Source organism: Callithrix jacchus, chromosome 22 (assembly GCF_049354715.1).
Source record: "Callithrix jacchus isolate 240 chromosome 22, calJac240_pri, whole genome shotgun sequence".
NCBI lineage: Eukaryota > Metazoa > Chordata > Mammalia > Primates > Cebidae > Callithrix > Callithrix jacchus.
This window is the reverse complement of record NC_133523.1, coordinates 19,545,887-19,568,375: the sequence shown is the minus strand read 5'-3', so window position 1 is coordinate 19,568,375 and position 22,489 is coordinate 19,545,887. Positions and strand designations below refer to the sequence as shown.

Genomic DNA, 22,489 nt, shown 5'->3' with positions numbered 1-22,489 from the left:
ATGCTTTACACTTTCCACAGAACAGAAACTAAAATAACCTGTTATACAATTAGTCACAAATACAGTCCTCGAGTTTTTTGCCCATACACGAGTATTTGTCTAAATCATGTCTTCTTTGTAGCAGCTAGGCCCTGCCACCACTGTGCTTGGCTGAGTTCACAAATCTGTTGTAACCTGTAGCTTCCCTGTCACTTCTCTGGCTCTCCTCTCCTGCCAAGCTTTGTTTCCTAATTAAAATCTTCTGCCACTGCCATAGCTGCTGCTGCTACTGGAACCGCCACAGCCACCTTGGTTTCGTGCTTTGGCAAAGTATTGGCCGCCACCACCATAGGGGCTAGAGCTTCTGCCTCCAAAGTCTCCTCCCTTCATGGGTCCAAAATTTGAAGACTGATTGTTGTATCTGCCAAAATCATTGTACAAAATCATTGTAACTCCAAAATTGCCTCCACTACCACCGCCAAAGCCGCCTCCGCCTCCGTTGTTATCTGTCATAGCTGCCACTCCCGCCATAGCCACTGCCCTGGTTTCCGTAACCCTGTCCACCACTTCCATAGCCTCTGCTTCCTCCAGAGTAACCAGGGCCGCCTCCTCCATAACCACCATCATTACCAAATCCATTATAGCCATCCCCACTGCCACCATATCCACCACCACCACGGCTGCCACCACGACCACTGAAGTTTCCTCCCCGACCAAAACCACCTCCACGACCACCACCAAAGTTTCCAGAACCACTTCGACCTCATTGGCTGGATGAAGCACTAGCCGTCTCTTGCTTTGACAGGGCTTTCCTAACTTCACAGTTGTGGCCATTCACAGTATGGGATTTCTGAATGACAATCTTATCCACGGAGTCATGGTCGTCAAAGGTTACAAAGGCAAAGCCCCTATTCTTGCCACTGCCTCTGTCCATCATGATTTCAATCACTTCAATTTTTCCATACTGTTCAAAATAATCTCTTAGGTGATGTTCTTCAGTGTCTTCTTTAATGCCACCAACGAATATTTTTTTCACAGTAAGTGGGTACCTGGTCTTTGAGAATCTTGAGACAGCTCTCTTTGGTTCCACAACTCTTCCATCCACTTTGTGTGGCCTTGCATTCATGGCTGCATCCACCTCCTCCACAGCTGCATATGTGATAAACCCAAAGCCCCTGGAGTGCTTGGTGTTTGGATCTCTCATTACCACACAGTCCGTGAGTGTTCCCCATTGCTCAGAATGGCTACTCAGCCTCTTATCGGTTGTTTCAAAGCTCAACCCTCCAATGAAGAACTTCCTCAGCTGTTCCAGCTCTTTAGGAGACTCTGACTTAGACATGATCGCAGGGAGAAGAGAGACTTTAACGATGCTGCTTTGGCGGCATTCACGGGCAGAAAGCGATGGTATCTCATTTTGCTTTTGATTTGCATTTCTCTAATGATCACCAGTATTGAGCTTTTTTTCATGTTTATTGACCACATAAATGTCTTCTTTTGAGAAGTGTCTGATTCATACTCTTTGTCCATTTTTTAATGGGATTGTTTTATTTTTCTAAATGTGTTCAAGTTTTCTGTAGACTCTGGAAATTAACCACTGCAGGTTAGATTGCAAAAATGTTGTCTCATCCTGTAGGTTTTCTGTTCACTCTGATGACAGATTCTTTTACTGTGCAGAAGCTCTTTAATTAGATCCCATTTATTAATGTTTGCTTTTGTTGCAATTGCTTTTGAAGTTTTCATCATAAAATCTTAGTCCTTGCTGTGTTTTGAATGGTATTGCCTAGAGTTTCTTCTAGGGTTCTTATACTTTTGGGTTTCACATTTAAGTCTATAAGCCATCTTGAGTTGAATTTCTGCATGAATGTTTATCAGAGTTATTGGCTCTAAGTTTTCTTTTTTTGTAATATCTCTGCTAGGTTTTCATATCAGAATGATGCTGGCCTCATAGAATAAATTAAGAAGTCCCTCCTTTTCTATCATTCTCATTGATTTCAAAGACTTTTGTGATTTCTGATTTAATGTCATTATTTACCACAGTCATTCAGGAGCAGGTTGTTCAGATTCTATGTGGTTGTGAGTTGTTTTTTTTTTTTTTAGACAGACTTTTGCTCTTTCACCTAGGCTGGAATGCAGTGGCTCGATCTAGGCTCATTGCAACTTCTGCCTTCCAGTTTCAAGCTATTCTTTTGCCTCAGCCTCCCAAGTAGCTGGGATTACAGGCACCTGCCACCAGCCCAGGGTAATTTGTGTATTTTTAGTAGAGACAGGGTTTCATCATGTTGGCTATGCCGGTGCTTGAACTCCTGACCTCATGATCTGTCTGCCTCAGCCTCCCAAAGTGCTGAGATTATAGGCATGAGCCACTGTGCCAAAACATGAGGATTTTTTTTTTTGGAGACAGAGTCTCAGTCTGTCACCAGGCTGGAGTGCAGTGGTATGATCTTGACTCAGTGCAACCTCTGCTTCCCAGGTTCAAACAATTCAAGTGCCTCAGCCTCACAAGTAGCAGGCTACAGGCATGTACCACCACACTGGGCTAATTTTTTGTATTTTTCGTAGAGACTGGGTTTCACCGGTTTCACTGTGTTACCCAGGATGGTCTGGATCTCCTGACCTCAGGATCCACCTGCTTCAACCTCCCAAAGTGCTAGGATTAAAGGCCTCAGCCACAAAACCTGGCCTCAGCTATAAGTTCTAGTTTGATTGCACTGTGCTGTGAGAGATTGTTGTGATTTTAGTTCTTTTGCATTTGCTGAGAAGTGTTTTACTTCCAATTACGTGACTGATTTAAGAATAAGTGTGGCACTTAGAAGAATACGTACTGTGTTGTTTTTGGCTGAAGAGTCCTGTAGATGTCTATCAGGTCCACTTGACCCAGAGCTGAGTTGAAGTCCTGAATATCCTTGTTACTTTTATTTCTCAATAATCTGTCTATTATTGGCAATGAGGTGTTAAATCTCATTGTTATGGTGTGAGAGTCTAAGACTTTTTGTAGGTCTCTAAGAATGTGTTTTTTAATCTGGATTCTCCTTGAATTGATTCTTTTAGCATTACATAATGCTCTTGTCTTTTTTTCTTTGTTGATTTAAAGTCTGTTTTGTCAGTGATTGCAACCCTTGCTTTTTTTTCTGCTTTTATTTGCTTGGTACATTTTCTTCCTATTCTTTAATTTGAGCCTATGTGTGTCTTTGCATGTGAGATGGGTCTCTTGAATACAGCACACCAATGAGTCTTGACCCTTTACCTTGTCGTTATGTCATTTAATTGGGCATTTAGCCCATTTACATTTAAGGTTAATATTGTTTTGTGTGAATTTGATCCTCTCTTCATGGTGCTAGCTGGTTATTTTGCAGACTTGATGTTGTTGTTTCATAGTGTCATTAGTCTTTGTATTTTAAGGGTTTTATGCACCATCATTATGGTAGTAAAACATTCTATGTGTGTCTATATATTTACATTTCATAGAGAGCATTATATTTATATATGGCTTGATGATGCTGTCCAGCACCACTTATTTTTCAACATAATGGACTATTCTGTTTAATATACAGAGTCTATGTTTCTCAGGCTGTTTTTGAACTCCTTGTCTCAAGTGCTCTGACTGCCTTGGCTTCCTAAAGCTATAGATTTACAGGTATGAGCTACTGTGTCTGACTACTATGTAACATTTCATATAAGACTGTGCCAGTTGTAATAAATATCCTGAGCTTCTATTTTGGAAGATCCTTATTTTTATCTTGTTTTCGAAGTAAAATAATTTTGAAGTAGGTATTACTGGTTAGAATTTTTCTTATTACATCAAAATTTGGGAAGTTCTCAGTCTTTCTGTCTTCATGTTACGTGTGTATTACTTTTTCTCTATATTCTGCTTCTAAGATTCCTGTCATGAATATATTGATCTACTTGATGGTGTCCAGTAAGTTTTACATTCCATATTTTAATTTTGTTCTGCAATATTATATTTTTTGAGTTATATATTTCAAGGTATGCCACCTCAAACCAGTTAACTGTTTTCTTGGTTTGGTTTATATTATAATTGTGTATGACAATGTTTAATTCTGTACAATTTAAGACAGTCTTGAGCAAAATCAACTATGAATTAGTCATGTCTACTGCCCCAAATTGTTTTAACTCTGTAGCTTTGTAATTTTTTTTTTTTTAAGACAGAGTCTTGCTGTGTTGCCCAGGCTGGAGTGCAGTGGTATGATCTCAGCTTATGGCAACCTCGCCTCCCAGGTTCAAGCTATTTTTGTGCCTCAGGTCTTCAGTAGCTGTGATTACAGGTGCCTACCACTACACCTAACTAATTTTTTTGAATTTTTAGTAGAGATGGGGTTTCACCATGTTCACCTCTGACCTAAGGTGATCCACCCACCTCACCCTCACAAAGTGCTGGGATTACAAGCATGCACCACTATGCCTGGCCTGTAATGTTTTTTCTTTTTTAGCCCCCTCTCTCAAAAACGTCCTGTAACGTGTTTTCAAATCAGAAACTGTAATGCCTTTATCATTGTTTTTTCTTTTGAAGACTGTTGGGTACTTCATTGTCTCTTGAGATTTCATAAACTTGTGAGGTTGCTACTTTTATTTCCTCAAAAATGGAATGAGAAATTTTGAAAAACATTGTATTTATTCTGTACATTACATTGAACATTATGAACATCTTCAAGATATTATTTCAACCCTTTAACAAGAGCATGCTGATGAGTGTGTTTTATGTCTATGTATTGGTACATTTTTAGTTTTTTTTTTTTTTTTTCATTTGTTTTGGTGGGGGTGGGGTTTCACTCTTCTTGATCAGGCTGCAGTGCAATGGGAACAATTTCAGCTCACCAAAACCTCTGCATCTCAGGTTCAAGTGTTTCTTCTGCCTCAGCTTTCTGAGTTGGTGGGATTACAGGGATACACCACCACATACAAACTTAGTTAGAGCCTAAATAAGTTTGTATTTTTAGTAGGTACAGAGTTTCTCCATGTTGGTTAGGCTGTTCTTAAATTAGCAACCTTAGGTGATACTCTGCCTCAACCTCCCAATGTGCTGGGTTTACATGTACAAGGTATACTCCCAGCCAACACATCACTTTTATCTCACAGCTTCTAAGATTCTCTTTTCTGTGACTTTTAAAATAGTTAATTTCTGTTTTTTGTTTTTTTTTTTTTAGATGAAGTCTCAATCTGTTACCAGGCTGGAATGCAGTGGTGTGATCTTGGCTCACTGTAATCTCTGCCTTTCTGGTTCAAGCAATTCTCCTACCTAAGCCTCCCAAGTAGCTGTGATTATAGGCACCTGCCACAATACTCAGCTAATTTTTGTATTTTTAGTAGAGAAGGTGTTTCACCATGTTGGGCAAAATGATCTCAATCTCCTGACCTTGTGATCGGCCCACCTTGACCTCCCAAAGTGCTGAGATTACAGGTGTGAGCCACCACACCTGGGCTGTTTTTTTTTTTTTTAATATTTTGAATATTTTTGTTATTTACACATTTTTGATTTTGTATAGTTCTCTGTGTTCACAGTTCACTCACTATTAATTTATTTTTAATTTTTAAAATTAACATATACATCAATTTTTATTTCTTTCTGAAAATTTTATATTTTTCTCGAAACCACATTGCCCTTTCTTATATACATTTTAATCTTTTATTAAAATGTGAACATTAAAGTTAACCTGTCCCAATCTTTGTAATATGGCTTTCTCCTCACATACTTTGAACAATTGTCTGGGTCAGAGATTCTAAGAGTCTCTCAAACCTGTTCTTAGAATGTGTCTTGTCTGAAATTTTGTGTTTATATTTTACTTAAAAAAAATTATGCCGGGCGCAGTGGCTCACGCCTGTAATCCCAGCACTTTGGGAGGCCGAGGCGGGTGGATCACGAGGTCAAGAGATCGAGACCATCCTGGTCAACATGGTGAAACCCCGTCTCTACTAAAGATACAAAAAATTAGCTGGGCATGGTTGTGTGCCTGTAATCCCAGCTACTCAGGAGGCTGAGGCAGGAGAATTACCTGAACCCAGGAGGCGGAGGTTGCGGTGAGCCGAGATCGCAACAAGAGTGAAACTCCGTCTCAAAAAAAAAAAAAATTAAAAAGAGCTGTGCTGGGTAAATATAACAAATTGTTTCTTTTCTTCTTCTTCTTCTATGTGCCTTTTGCACTTTGCTCACCTGGGGCACTTGAAACAATTCATTTATAATTTCTACTCAGATGTATTTTGGTTAGTATGTTTTGCTATGCTATCTTACTTACGTAGTTTGTATGATGTTACAGGTTAGATTTATAATGTATATTTATCTCAGCCTATAAGTGAAGTAATTTGTTATTTTTATTTCTTTCAGTTCTGTGTTCTCATTTTGGCCAAGACCTTTGGCCAAGACCAGGAATAAAAGATTCTTTTCAAAAAGTGGTACTGAGAGAATATGAAAAATGTGGACATAAGGATTTACAGTTAAGAAAAGGCTGTAAAAGTGTGAAGAAGTTTAATGTGCACAAAGCAGGTTATAATGAACTAAACCAGTGTTTGACAGCTAACAGAAGCAAAATATTTCAATGTGATGAATATGTGAAAGTCTTTCTTAAATTGCTAAATTCAAATAGACATAAGACAAGACATATTGGAAAGAAACCTTTCAAATGTAAAAAATGTGGCAAATCATTTTGTATGCTTTTACACCTAAGTCAACATAAAAGAATTCATATTAGAGAGAATTCTTACCAATGTGAAGAATGTGGAAAAGGTTTCAAGCATTTCTCAAGTCTTAGTAGACACAGGATAATTCATACTGGAGAGAAACTCTACAAATGTGAGGAATGTGGAAAAGCTTTTAAGAATTCCTCAACTCTTAGTAGACATAAGATAATTCATACTGGAGAGAAACTCTACAAATGTGAACAATGTGGAAAAGCTTTTAACCAGTCCTCAAACCTTAGTAAACATAAGATAATTCATACTGGAGTGAAACCTTACAAATGTGAAGAATATGGCAAAGCTTTTAAACAGTCCTTAAACCTTATTAATCATAAGAAATTTTATATTGGAGAGAAACCCTACAAACGTGAAGAATGTGGCAAAGCCGTTAGTGTATTCTCAACCCTTACTACACATAAGATAATTCATACTAAAGAAAAACCCTATAAATGTGAAGAATGTGGCAAAGGCTTTATCCTATCCTCATACCTTACTAGACATAAGATAATTCATACAGGAGAGAAACCCTATAAATGTGAAGAATGTGGCAAAGCCTTTTCCTGGGTCTCAGCCCTTCATACACATAAGAGAGTTCATACTGCGGAGAAATTTTACAAATGTGAAGAATGTGGAAAAGCTTTTAAGGATTCCTCAACTCTTAATAGACATAAAATAATGCATACAGGAGAGAAACCCTACAAATGTGAAGAATGTGGCAAAACCTTTTCCTGGGTCTCAGCCCTTCGTACACACAGGAGAGTTCATACTGCAGAGAAATTTTACAAATGTAAAGAATGTGGAAAAGCTTTTAAGGATTCCTCAACTCTTAGTAGACATAAAAAAATTCATACTGGAGAGAAATTCTACAAATGTGAAGAATGTGGAAGAGCTTTTAATCGGTCCTCACACCTTACTAAACATAAGATAATTCATACTGAAGAGAAACCTTATAAATGTGAAGAATGTGGGAAAGCTTTTAAACAGTCATTAAATCTCACTAATCATAAGAAATTTCATACAGGAGAGAAACCCTACAAATGTGAAGAATGTGGCAAAGCCTTTACCCTATCTTCATACCTTACTGCACATAAGAGAATTCATACTGGAGAGAAACCCTACAAATGTGAAGAATGTGGCAAAGCTTTTAACCGGCATGCACACCTTACTAGACATAAGAGAATTCATACAGGGGAGAAACCCCACATATGTGAAGAATGTGGCAAAGGCTTTACCCTATCCTCATACCTTACTAGACACAAGAGAATTCATACAGGAGAGAAACCCTACAAATGTAAAGAATGTGACAAAGCCTTTAATGTATTCTCAACCCTTAGTAAACATAAGATAATTCATACTGGACAGAGACCCTATAAATGTGAAGAATGTGGCAAAGATTTTAAACAGTCCTCACACCTTACTAATCATAAAATAACTCATACTGGAGAGAAACCCTACAAATGTGAAGAATGTGGCAAAAGCTTTATCCTATCCTCATACCTTACTAGACCTAAGAGTATTCATACAGGAGAAAAACTCTACAAATGTGATGAATGTGACAAAGCTTTTAACCAGTACTCATATCTTACTAAACATAAGAAAATTCGCACTGTAAAGAAACCCTATGAGTGTCAAAAATATGGCAAAGCCTTTAACTAATCCTCAGTTCTTAAAAGACATGAGATAATTCATACTGGAGAGAAACTCTACAAAGCAGAAACATGACAATGCTTTTGACCACACCTCAAACTTTTCCAACCATAAAAGAAATCATGTTGGTGAGATTTCATAAAGGTTATAACAACAATACATTCAACTCTAAAGGATGTGATAGAAATTAAGTAATACATAATGAAATATTATTACTCATTCATGAACTGGCATTTTAATAGTTAAATATTTGTATTACACAAAATGATCTACAGATATAATGCAACCTCTATGACATTACCAGTGACATGCTTCTTAGAAATTTTTTAAAAGTATGTCAAAATTAAAATAAATTTAAATGATTGAAAACGGAATAAAAATTTATCCTACAGAAACAATATTCTTTAACTTATTTGCAGTTGAAGGCTACTGACACAAAAAAATCACTAGAGATATTCAGCCATTATGCTGCTAAATAGCATATTGTTACCATCTTTTACCTACACCCTTGAGTAAAGTGGAAGAGGATAGTTTGTGGCATAATAACACCTCACTGCATGTAAAATACTATTTAACATTTTTAAATGTTCAATTGCACTATTAATTTCACAATCTAAAATGTTTTAAAAGTACTGCATCTGTATATAATTTTACATATTTTTATAATTTTATATAATTTTGTAAATTATATAAAATTTTATATAACCAGAGGTTCAAATATTATATTTTATCAAATTATATACATATATATTTAGACGGAGTTTCAGCTCTTGTTACCCAGGCTGGAGTGCAATGGCGCAATCTCGGCTCACTGCAACCTCCGCCTCCTGGGTTCAGGCAATTCTCCTGCCTCAGCCTCCTGAGTAGCTGGGATTACAGGCACGTGCCACCATGCCCAGCTAATTTTTTGTATTTTTAGTAGAGACGGGGTTTCACCATGTTGACCAGGATGGTCTCGATCTCTTGACCTCATGATCCACCCGCCTCGGCCTCCCAAAGTGCTGGGATTACAGGCTTGAGCCACCGTGCCCAGCCAAATTTTATATTTTTATCATAAAATACATGTTATAAAATTTAATATTTTATAAAATTTTTATGTATACAAATTTATATAATATATAAAAGTAGAATTAGTACAGAAATACAATACCAATTTGATTTGTAAAATACTTCAACATGTTTTCTTCTCATAATGCAGATTAGTCTGAACACCTACCTCTTGTTTCACTCTATATTATAATCTAACCCCAAAAAGCCTCTCAACTTAGATTTTCATTATGTACCTTACATTTTACTATCTTTAGTTTTCTATAGAAAAGATCATAAATCATGCCCAACTAATAAAAAACAATCTCTTGATGGAGTCACTGGCTCACACCTGTAATCCCAGCACTTTGGAAGACCGAGGCAAGCAGATCGCCTGAGGTCAGGAGTTTGAGAGCAGCCTGACCAACATGGAGAAACACTGCCTCTACAAAAAAATTAGCCAAGGATGATGGCGCATGCCTGTAATCCCAGCTACCTGGAAGGCTGAGGCAGGAGAATCTCTTGAACTCAGGAAGCACAGGTAGAAAAAAAAAAGTATTTAAAAGCCAAGCCCAGCCATGGATTTGTATAATTGTACCAACCTGAGTTGGGTGAATTTCTCTCCTCTTGAGAATTCAAGATAAACCTGGAGCTCCTGAATTTTTCAGAAAGTGTTATTTTTTACTTACCACAGGTCAGAAATCCTGATAAGTACAAAATGTCATAGGACAGGGACTATGTAGGCAAGATTTCAGTTTTCCCAAGGGACTATCATTGACTCCATAAATCAAGTTTGATTTTTTTAAGAAACAACACCATGCCAGTCAAAACCTTGGTAAAATAACCAGTTTCTCCAATTGTGCCCTGTTACTTATAAAAACCAGATTATTGGCCAGGCGCAGTGGTTCATGCCTGTAATCCCAACACTTTGGGAGGCTGAGGTGGGCGGATCATTAGTTCAATAGATCAAGACCATCCTGGCCAACATGGTGAAACTCCATCTCTACTCAAAATACATAAAATTAGCTGGGCGTGGTGGCACCCACCTCTAGTCCCAGGTACTCAGGATGCCAAGGCAGGAGGATTGCTTGAACCCGGAAGGCAGAGGTTTCAGTGAGCTGATCTCATGCCATTGCACTCTAGCCTGTTGACAGATCGAGACTTCGTCTCAAAAAAAAAAAAATTATTTCAATTTTATATTATTTCAGTAGATGCAGTTAATCCTTGTTCTGCTTGATATTCATGAACTTTTCAACTCTCCACAAGTCCTGAAATTTTTTTCTCTACTCTGATTTCACAATCTCCAAAGTTATCAGAAACTTGCATTCAAGAGTACCTGTTCGAGTTTTACAGCTGATTATAAAACCACCTTCTAAAGAGAACCAAAACAATACAATTGTCTATGAATGACAAAAAGTTTTAGGACAGCCATAGTCAAAGACAGAATTAAGGAAATTTGTTACCTCTGTGGCACACAATAATTTAACATAAAAATTACAATGATTGCTGATAATGTATATTAAGTCATATAAGAGTTATAAGAGTTCCCCCAGCTGGGTGTGGTGGCTTATGCCTGTAATCCCAGCACTTTGGGAGGCCGAGGTGGGAGGATCACTTGAGGTCCGGAGTTCAAGACCAGCCCGGCCAACATGGTGAATGAAACCCCATCTTTAAAAAAATAAAAAGCGTTCCCCCAAATTTTGGAACATGTACCAATAATGTATTTATACAAACACAGCCCAAAGAAAAGCAAACACTATTACATATATGATGCTTTTTGTATGTTTTTTTTTTATAAGAAATAAGCATAATTGCTGGGCGCAGTGGCTCAAGCCTATAATCCCAGCACTGTGGGAGGCCAACACAGGTGGATCACGAGGTCAAGACATCGAGACCATCCTGGTCAACATGGTGAAACCCCGTCTCTACTAAAAATACAAAAAATTAGCTGGGCATGGTGGCGCATGCCTGTAATCCCAGCTACTCAGGAGGCTGAGGCAGGAGAATTGCCTGAACCCAGGAGGCGGAGGTTGTGGTGAGTCGAGATTGCGCCATTGCACTCCAGCCTGGGTAACGAGCGAAACGCCATCTCAAAAAAAAAAAAAAAAAAGAAAAGAAAAGAAATAAGCATAATTATGTCATCTTTACACTTTAGGAAACAATATTTTAAAGAACTAATTAGGTGAGAAATATATAACATAATTTGATTTTGGAAAGTTTGAAGGAACTTTGTTTCACAGAAAGACTCTCAGTCAGATAGCAAAGGTTGAAAACACTTGATATTACAGGTCATTTTTTTTTTTTTTTTTATAAATAAGACAGGGTTTCACCATGTTGGTCAGGCTGGTCTTGAACTCCCGACCTCAGGTGATCCGCCCCCCCCTTGGCCTCCAAAGTGCTTGGATTACAGGCGTGACCCACTATGCCCAGCCTACAGGTCATTTTTAAATAAGTCATTTATTTAACCAAAGTGATAACTTAAAGATTTCCAAAGGGGGAAAAAAAAACATTCTTTGGGAGAGAAGACTTAATTTGCCAAACAATAATCTTTAATAAAACAGCATGAAGCTAATTAAATTTGTTTTTCAAAATGTTATAAACAATCTATAAAATTCTAATTTTGACCATAAGATATAACTTATATAAGCATTTTAGAACCTTTATTAAGGAGTCAGTGCTTCAAGAAGACCTCATTAATCTTACACAGGAGCCCCCATTCTGGTCTTGCATCAGTTATTACAGTCTTACATGTCCACCTCTTCTGTGATAGTCACTGGGCCTTGAGGAGTTTAATAGCTTTAATTTTCTCTCATCTGATGAGAAGGTGGCTCATGGTTGGACTATTTTCATCTAGGAGTGTACTTCAGGCAAGACCCCACGTAACCTAAAATAATCAAAAAGGTTAGACTCTAAAAGAAATTTATTTAAGGTCAGATATTAAGGATGGCCAGCAAATACTAGATTTAAGTTACCCAGAATATATATTCCAAGTAGTAACCATTACAGGCTGGTCTTTGAAACAAGGCAAGGCAGTTTCTAATTTGTTTGCCAAGAATTGACATTAAAATTCTTGGTAAATTGATTTGGTATTGATTAGATATATATTTCTTTTTTTTAAATTGGATATACATTTCTTTGTTTTACACATTTTAGGAAAAAAGAAATGAGTGAGACATCTAGTCAGAAACAAAATATCTTTTCTTTTTTTTGAGACGGAGTTTTGCTCTTGTTACCCAGGCTGGAGTGCAATGGCACGATCTCGGCTCACCGCAACCTCCGCCTCCTGGGTTCAGGCAATTCTCCTGCCTCAGCCTCCTGAGTAGCTGGGATTACAGGCACGTGCCATCATGCCCAGCTAATTTTTTGTATTTTTAGTAGAGACGGGGTTTCACCATGTTGACCAGGATGGTCTCGATCTCTTGACCTTGTGATCCACCTGCCTCGGCCTCCCAAAGGGCTGGGATTACAGACTTGAGCCACCTCGCTCGGCCAACAAAATATCTTTAAACAATTGCCCCTGGGCACAGATGTGGAGTGAGATAGAAGTCTCATACTCTCATCTCTAGGCTTGATAAATTGATCAGACTTCAAAGAGCTGAGACTTATCTGAGCTACTTTTCTCATCTTTGCCTTGCTCAAAACACATAAATCATTAACAAGAAACAAATTCAAATAAAAATTGTGGACTGGGTATTGTGGATGACACCTTTAATCCCTGCATTTTGGGAGGCTGATGTGGGCAGATCACAAGGTCAGGAGATGGAGACCATCCTGGCCAACATGGCGAAACTCCGTATCTACTAAAAATACAAACATTAGCTGGGCGTGGTGGCGTGCACCTGTAGTCTCAGCTATGAGGGAGGCTGAGGCAGGAGAATCACTTGAACCTGGGAGGGGGAGGTTGCAGTGAGCCAAGATCGTGCTACCATACTCCAGCCTGGTGATAGAGTGACTCCATCTCAAATAATAATATATATATATATATATATATGTATGTATATATGTATATATATATATTTGCTAAGCAAAAATAATACCCGGAGGTACCTCCACAGCCCTGGCTTCTACCTCCTTTTCCACCCTGTGCTTAACTGCCCTTACAGACATTCATACTGTATCACAGAACCAATAAAACCACTCCACCAGCCACTGAAAGAGGAGCCACAGAAAAACCAAGAACCACAGCCTGACCACCTTGTACTACCCTAGAATGTACTAACAGCCATTGTTAGCATTCAGAAACTGTTTATTCCTCTCTTCATACTACTCTAAAGAATTTTAAACAGGCTGGACACGGTGGCTCATGCTTGTAATCGCAGCACTTTGGGAGGCCAAGGCAGGCAGATCACTTGAGGCCAGGAGTTCGAAACAAGCCTGGCCAACATGGTGAAACCCTGTTTCTAATAAAGATAGAAAAAAAAATTAGCCAGGCCAGGCCGGGTGCGGTGGCTCAAGCCTGTAATCCCAGCACTTTGGGAGGCCGAGGCGGGTGGATCACGAGGTTAAGAGATCGAGACCATCCAGGTCAACATGGTGAAACCCCGTCTCTATAAAAAAAAAAAAAAAATTAGCCAGGCCTGATGGCAGGCACCTGTAATCCCAGCTACTTGGAAGGCTAAGACAAGGGAATCACTTGAACCCAGGAGGCAGAGGTTACAGTCAGCGGAGATTGTGCCACTGCATTCCAGTCTGGGTGATAAAAATAAAACTCCATCTTGAAAAAAGAAAAAGAATTTTAAACAGTCACAGTCTAGACTGGCTGGAAGCTGCTGCTTGGTATATCTCACAACTCCCAAAAGCTTAGTGCTACTGTCTCAGGTACACCCCAGCCTACCCGATATCAAAATAAAACACTTGTTATTTAAAAAAAAATAATAAAGTCCTGGCCATTCGCGGTGGCTCACTCCTGTAATCTGAGCACTTTGGGAGGCCGAGGTGGGCGGATCACCTGAGGTCGGGAGTTCGAGCCCAACATAAAGAAACCCCGTTTCTACTAAAAATACAAAATTGGCCAGTCATGGTGATGCATGCCTATAATCCCAGCTACTCGGGAGGCTTAGGCAGGAGAATCACTTGAACCTCAGGAGGCAGAGGTTGCAGTGAGCTGAGATCACGACGTTGCACTCCAACCTGGGCAACAAAAGCAAAACTCCATCTCAAAAAAACAAAAACAAGAGTACCTGTAATGGTGGTGCTTCAATCAGGGATTCACTAGCTAGTAGGACCTTGACTGTGTAACCCAAAAGGTATATGAGACAGGTCTTGATTAATACTGAAAGTTTATTCTGCCAATGTAAAGGATAGGCATGTGACACAGTCCCAGGAGGTCCTGAAGACATGTGCCCAAGGTTACTTTTATACATCTTAGGCAGACATGAGACATCAATCAATATGTGTAAGATGAATGTTGGTTTGATCCAGTAAGCAGGACAACTAGAGGTGGGGGCTTTCAGGTTATAAGTAGGTAAGAGCCAAAAGGTTTCATTCTTTTGAGCCTTTGATTAGCCTTCCACTGAATACAGAATGTACTTTGGCCCAGTGAATCTGCATTCTTACATTAACAATAGGGTAAAAAAGCTATCAGATCTGCATTTGTCTTAGGTGAGCCTCAGAAGGATGATTTTGAGTTCTGTCTGTTCTTTGTTCACAAGAAATTTCTTGGCAAGCAAATTGTGAGAAAGGTATATACAATTTTTTTTTTTCATTTTGTTGTGTTTTTGAGACGGAGTATTACTCTTTTGAGACGGAGTATTACTCTGTTGCTCAGGCTGGAGTGCATTGGAGTAATCTCAGCTCACTGCAACCTCCACCAAGCGATTCCTGAGTATACTCAAGTATATTTAAGAATCAAGATTCTCCTGTGTCAGACTCCCAAGTAGATGGGACTACAGGCATGTGCCACCATGCCCAGCTAATTTTTTAGTACTTTTAGTAGAGATGGGATTTCACTGTGTTGGTCAGGCTGGTCTCAAATTCCAGAACTCAAATGATCCACCCACCTCAGCCTCTGAAAGTGCTGCGATTACAGGTGTGAGCCACCATGCCTGGAAGTATGTAGTTTTTTATATTTGCAGCTATCTTATTTAGAAATAAAATGGGAGACAGGCTTGCGTGACAATTTCCACCTTGACTTTTCCATTGGCTTAGTGATTTTGGGGTCCTGAGATTTCTTTTTCTTTCACAGATAAGTATTCATAACAACAAATATATGTTAGGCCATGCTTGGTTGCTCACACGTGTAATCCCTGTGCTTTGGGAGGCCGAGGTGGGTGGATCACCTAAGGTGAGGAGTAATCCCAGCTACTTAGAAAATTGAGGCAGGAGAATTGCTTGAACCCAGGAAGCAGAGGTTGCAGAGAACTGAAATCACGCCATTGTACTCCAACCTGGGAAACAGAGCAAGGCTCCATCTCAGAACACAAAACGAAACAAAACAAATACAGATTAATAGAAAATGCATAAACACAATTTACGCTACATCTTTTAAAATAGTCCATCCTTCAAGGCGCTGTGGCTCACGCCTGTAATCCAAGCAATTTGGGAGGCTGAGTTGGGAGAATCACAAGGTCAGGAGTTTGAGACCAGCTGGCCAATATGGTAAAACCCTGTCCCTACTGAAAATACAAAATTAGCCAGCATGGTGGTGTGTGCTTATGGTCCCAGCTACTGAGGAGGCTGAAGCAGAAGAATCACTTGAACCCAGAAGGCCAGCCCTAGTGTCCAGGAGGATGTCCACTTTTCTCCCTTCGATTTCCAGAATCACCCAAAGCTTGGTTGATAATGGTTGTCTGGACTACCAGAGCCAGGGAGAGGAGCCCTGAGGCCTGTCAGTCCTGCTGAGTCATTTGGGAGATTAGCCTTGTACCTTGTGACCAGCATCCCCAGGACAGTCCTCATTCCAGTGGTTTCCAATGCAGATTGGACAGGATCAACGTGGCTTCCTCATGCTGCCTGGGCCATCCTTCCTATAAAGCCCTGGCTTACCACATGTAGAGCAGTTAACAGGTGCACCTCAAGGATTCTGGAGTTTGTGGGCTTGTATGGTAAGACTAAAGCCTCTGCCTTTTCTTGTGTTTCCTGCCTCTCTCCTGGGCCTTCCTATCTCGGTTATAAAAGGCTGAGGTGACCACTTTCAGGAGGTTCTCAAGAGTACTATTTGGTCCCCAGGGCCTGTTTCTGCAGCTTTCTATGAAGGGCTGCCTCAGCAATAAATTTATTTTTTTGAGACAGAGTTTCGCTGTTGTTACCCAGACTGGAGTGCAATGGCACGATCTCGGCTCACCGCAACCTCCACCTCCTGGGTTCAAGTAATTCTCCTGCCTCAGCCTCCTGAGTAGCTGGGACTGCAGGTGCGCACCATCATGCCCAGCTAATTTTTGTATTTTTAGTAGAGACGGGGTTTCACCTTGTTGACCAGGATGGTCTCGATCTCTTGACCTCGTGATCCACCCGCCTCGGCCTCCCAAAGTGCTGAGATTATAGGCGTGAGCCACCGCACCCAGCCTAAATTTATTTTAATTTATTTTATTTATTTATTTATTTATTTTTGAGACAGAGTTTCATTCTTGTTACCCAGGCTGGAGTGCAATGGCGCAATCTCGGCTCACCGCAACCTCCGCCTCCTGGGTTCAGGCAATTCTCCTGCCTCAGCATCCTGAGTAGCTGGGATTACAGGCACGCGCCACCGTGCCCAGCTAAGTTTTTGTATTTTTAGTAGAGACGGGGTTTCACCATGTTGACCAGGAAGGTCTCGATCTCTTGACCTCGTGATCCACCCGCCTCGGCCTTCCAAAGTGCTGGAATTACAGGCTTGAGCCACCGCGCCCAGCCCCTACATTTATTTTTTAAAACTAGTTGTCATTTGATTGGTTCAGAAGATAGAAAGGACTCTTTATTTATTTATTTTTTTTTGAGACGGAGTTTCGCTCTTATTACCCAGGCTGGAGTGCAATGGCGCGATCTCGGCTCACTGCAACTTCCGCCTCCTGGATTCAGGCAATTCTCCTGCCTCAGCCTCCTGAGTAGCTGGGAATACAGGCACGCGCCACCATGCCCAGCTAATTTTTGTATGTTTAGTAGAGACGGGGTTTCGCCATGTTGACCAGGATGGTCTCGATCTCTTGACCTCGTGATCCACCCGCCTCGACCTCCCAAAGTGCTGGGATTACAGGCTTGAGCCACCGCGCCCGGCCAGAAAGGACTCTTTTAAGTCGAGTTTGCAGTGAGCCAAGATAACATCACTGCACTCCTGCCCGGACGACAGATGAAGATGCCATTTCAAAAAAATAATAAAGGAAAATAAACTACAGGCTGGGTGTGGTGGCTCACATCTGCAATCCCAGCATTTTGGGAGGCTGAAGCAGGCAGATCACCTGAGTTCAGGAGTTTCAGACCAGCCTGACCAACATGGAGAAACCCCATCTCTACTAAAAATACAAAAAATATTAGCTGGGTGTGGTGGTGGGTGCCTGTAATCCCAGCTACTCTGGAGGAGGCTGAGGCAGATAATTGCTTGAACTCAGGAGGTGGATATTGCATTGAGCCGAGATCGCACCACTGCACTCCAGCCTGGTTGACACAGTGAGACTGTCACCCCAAAAAACAGAAATACTAAAGACAGTTCCAGAACTCAAGACTAAAAAACGACCAGAGTGTGCCTGAGCACACATGGCCCCATCAAGTTTCCAAAGGAAAACCTCAATTCAAATATGTCCTGGTAAGGCATATTTGTGCCTATGGAAAATAAAAGAAAAAAAAGCAGGAAGATTTTTGACAGTGGAATTTAAAGGGACTATTTTTTACTTTTCTCTCATGTAAAGTATTTACAAACAGAAATCAAGTTGTTTTTTTTTTTTTTTTTTGAGACAGAGTTTCGCTGTTGTTACCCAGGCTGGAGTGCAATGGCATGATCTTGGCTCACCGCAACCTCCGCCTCCTGGGTTCAAGCAATTCTCCTGCCTCAGCCTCCCGAGCAGCTGGGACTACAGGCACGCACCACCATGCCCAGCTAATTTTTGTATTTTTAGTAGAGACGGGGTTTCACCTTGTTGACCAAGATGGTCTCGATCTCTTGACCTCATGATCCACCTGCCTTGGCCTCCCAAAGTGCTGGGATTATAGGCATAAGCCACAGCACCCGGTGAAATCAAGTATTTTTAAAAGTGTCATCCATTGCTCTGTGAAAAGTTGATTAATTAAAATACTGTTTCTGAAAGGTACAATAAAGGACAAAAACAGTTGATAGTGTTGTGAATTGAAGGGGAGAAGTTGGCTTCGGGGAATGCTGGAAAGAAATTGGGAATTTAAGATTTTATTGCAGCTGGGCACAGTGGCTCACGACTGTAATCCCAGCACTTTGGAAGGCCGAGGCGGCCAGATCACAAGGTCAGGAGATTGAGACCATCCTGGCTAACAAGGTGAAACTCCATCTCTAATGAAAATACAAAAAACAAGCCAGGGGTGGTGGCACACACCTGTAGTCCCAGCTACTCAGGAGTCTGAGGCATGAGAATCACTTGAATCTGGGGGGCAGAGGTTGCAGTGAGCTGAGATTGCGCTAATCCACCCCAGCTTGGGTGACAGAGAAAGACTGGGTCTCAAAAAAAGATAAAAAAAAATAGATTTTACTAGAAGCCTGGCAAATCCTGGCAAGACAGAACAGAACAGAGAGTGGATTTGATACCCTGTTTGCCACACATTTGGAAAATGCAGGGGGACACCAGTGCCTCTGATTAATGTTAAAATAATTAAATAGCAGGTAATTCCACTGAAGTGACGCTGGTGGTCTAGGTTCCTATACAATAGCAACAATAAAATTTAGCTCAAATGTCTTTTTTGTAAGTTACCACCTTAAGAGAAGGCAAAATTCAGGCTTAATCAACCATAAAACTCCAATTAATCTGATTACATATCAAAAAATGTTCTCCTGGACAGGGCAAAGGAAGTAACTACCTGACTGTACACGACCACTTATTTAATTTGCTTTGCTTCCTCACATGCCCTATGGCAGCCTTTTCTTCAAGACCCTCTGGTAGCCCCAAAATCACAGTCAGTCAGTCGTGGTGGCTCTCGCTTGTAATCCCCACACTTTTGAGAGGCTGAAGTGGCGGATCAGCTGGGGTTCGGTGTTCGAGACCAGCCTAACCAACATGGAGAAACACAGTCTCTACTAAGAATACAAAATTAGCCGGCATGCTGGTGCAGGTCTGTAATCACAGCTACTCCAGCGGGTGAGGCTGAAGAATCACTTGAACCCCGGAGGCGAAGGTTGCGGTGAGCCGAGATCACACCATTGCAGTCCAGCCTGGGCAACAAGAGCGAAACTGCCTCTCAAAACAAAACCAAACAAACCCATAAACCATTTCCAGGAAGTGTCCCATTGGTTAATCACTGTTTGTACATATTATGACTTTTTTTTTTTTTTTTTTTTCTGAGACGGCGTATTGCTATCAAGCAGGCTGGAGCACAGTGGCGCGATCTTGGCTCACCGCAGCCTCTGCCCCACGGGTTCAAGCGATTCTTCTGCCCTAGTAACCCAAGTAGCTGAGATTACAGAAGTGGGCCACCACGTCCGGCTAATTTTCTTTTTTTGGTATTTTTAGTGGAGACGAGGTTTCTCCACGTTGGTCAGGCTGGTCTGAAACTCCTGACCTCAGGCAAATCCGCCCGCCTCGGCCTCCCAAAATGCTGGGATTACAGGTGTGAGCCACCGCGCCCCGTCAATGTTTGTATTTTTAGTAGAGACGCGGTTTCACCACGTTGGTCAGGCTGGTCTTGAACTCCTGACCTCGTGATACACCCCTCTCGGTCTCCCTAAATGCTGTGATTACAGGAGTGAACCACCGTGCATGCCCATACTAATTCTTTAATGTTTTAATGTTGCTTCAGTTTATTTCCGAACAGGGTAAAGTAAGGACTGGGGACCCCACAGACCACAGCTTGTTCTACGCAGGAGCCCTGCACACCCAGTCAGCGTCTTTCCCTGGTGACCTTCCCCTCATCACCTCACAACCTGGGGAAGATGCGGGGCTGCGGGTGCAGTGCTGCGCAGAGAGCACCACAGGATGGGGCTAAAGCCGCTGTGCTGAAACGGGACAGGACGCCCAGGTCCCTGCATCAGAGGAGACGGGACTGAGCTACGGGGAACGGGCTCACAGACTCCGTCCCGCCACCGCCATTTACAGCCGGTTCCGAAGAGGTCTCCCCAGTCTCTGGACGACGCCCTGCCCCGCACGCTCACCATTGCTGGGCTTCAGGAATGTCCTGGAGTCCATGAATCTTCAAACACCGTCAAGTCACAGAGCGATGGAGGCTGAGGCTGTGGCAGAATCACCGAGACCTCCGAGAAAGAGGACACAGGGTAGTAAAGAACCAACCCGGAGTTCTGACTGAAGCAAGAAACAAAGGCCCCGCCAGGTACTGGGAGCCGCCCCTTGCTATCTGACTGTGAACCTGATTGGACAGTTTCCTCCCCAGCGCCCTGAATGGATACAGCTCCAGAATCCGCACCCTCAGGCCTTGAGTGACAGAAGATGGGACCAGACATTGCACTGACTAAGGCGTGAGTGACAGGCTCTTGGCTCTAGTAATTTTCAGGAAGGGCTTTCTCCCCGGGGTGGGTGAACAGCGAGCACTTCTACACTGCTGGTGGAAACGTAAAGTAGAAAAGTCACTATGGAAAACAGTGAGGAGATTCCTTAAAGAACTTAAAGTAGAACTACCATTTGATCCAGCCATCCCACCGCAAAATAAATCATTATTGGAAAAAGATATTTGCACACACGTTTATAGTGGCACAATTCACAATAGCAAAATCATGGAAGCAACTCAAACACCCATCAATCAACAAGTAGATAAAGAAACCGTGGGATACACACACACAAACATATATATATGCTAGAATACTATGCAGCCATAAAATAATGAATGAACAGCATTTGCAGTGACCTGGTTGAGATTGGGGACTATTACTCTCAGGAATTATCTCAGGAATAGAAAACCAAACATGGTATGTTCTGATGTGTGGGGGCTAAGCTATGAGTATGCAAAGGCATAAAAATGATACAGTGGACTTTGGGGATTTGGAGGAAAGAGTGGGAAGGGGTGAGGGATAAAAGACTACAAATATGGTGCAGTGCGTAATGCTCCACTGATGAGTGCACCAAAATCTCACAGATCACCACTAAATAACTTACTCATGTAGGCTTGGCATGGTGGCTCTGGCCTGTAATCAGCACTTTGGGAGGCTGAGGTGGGCGGATCACATGGTCAAGAAATCGAGACCACCCTGGTCAACATGGTGAAACCCCGTCTCTACTAAAAATACAAAAAATTAGCTGGGCATAGTGGTGCACGCCTGTAGTCCCAGCTACTTGGGAGTCTGAGGCAGGAGAATTGCTTGAACCCAGAAGGCAGAGGTTGCGGTGAGCCAAGATCGTGCCATTGCACTCCAGTCTGGGTAACAACAGCGAAACTCCGTCTCAAAAAAAAAAAAAAAAAAAAAAAAAAGATGGGGTTTCACCATATTGGTCAGGCTGATCTCAAACTCCTGACCTCAGGTGATCCGCCCACCTCAGCCTCCCAAAGTGCTGGGATTACAGGCGTGAGCCACCGCACCCAGCCCTTTGTTTCTTTTTAAAGTTTGGCTACTAGAAAATTTAAAACTCACATGTAGCTCACATTTTATTTCAGAGGATTACCTCCTTTTTAAAATCCCAGGCTGCCTGTTCAAAGAACCATAAGCCGGTGGTAGGCCTCCAGTTCAAGCCTGGCTATTATAAACTTGGTGACCCACACATACACCTCTGGATGGTCCCCAGAAGCCAGAAAGTCTGAGGTAACCACAAGTAACTGTGTGGCCATAGGAAGAAGTGAAACAACTTGTGCCTGCCTCAACTAATTGCTCTTCCCCTGCAACCTGGAACCTGCAACCTGCAACCATTATTCCTGCTCTGCCTTGCGGAATTTTCCCCCTGGACATTGGGTTTCTCAAGACTCCCACCCCTGTAACTATGTAATTTACCGCACCTTCCCCTCTGCTTGCAACCGATACCCCCCACCTTTATGAACATGCCTGTTTGTAAGAGATGACCCCTACCCTTGTGACCATGCATTCCGTGACGCCCTTCGCCTCCCTAAAATAGATTACCAC

At 41.6% G+C, this 22,489-nt stretch overlaps 1 protein-coding gene, 1 long non-coding RNA gene and 1 pseudogene across 2 annotated transcripts in view; 1 reads left to right on the top strand and 2 right to left on the bottom strand.

Moving 5' to 3' along the window:
- Positions 1 to 22,489, top strand: part of LOC100409352 (uncharacterized) — a 65,132-nt gene that overhangs the window by 18,753 nt on the left and 23,890 nt on the right. Inside the window, 1 exon segment of the mRNA XM_078359597.1 lies at positions 6,317 to 8,328. Within this exon segment, the coding sequence (XP_078215723.1) occupies positions 6,317 to 8,328 (2,012 nt within the window).
- On the bottom strand, positions 232 to 1,318 carry LOC128930471 (heterogeneous nuclear ribonucleoprotein A1 pseudogene; annotated as a pseudogene).
- On the bottom strand, positions 11,867 to 20,746 carry LOC144580950 (uncharacterized). Its single transcript, XR_013531344.1, has 2 exons — positions 20,579 to 20,746; positions 11,867 to 12,223 (listed from the first exon to the last, which is right to left on the bottom strand). It is a non-coding gene; the product is annotated as an uncharacterized LOC144580950 (long non-coding RNA).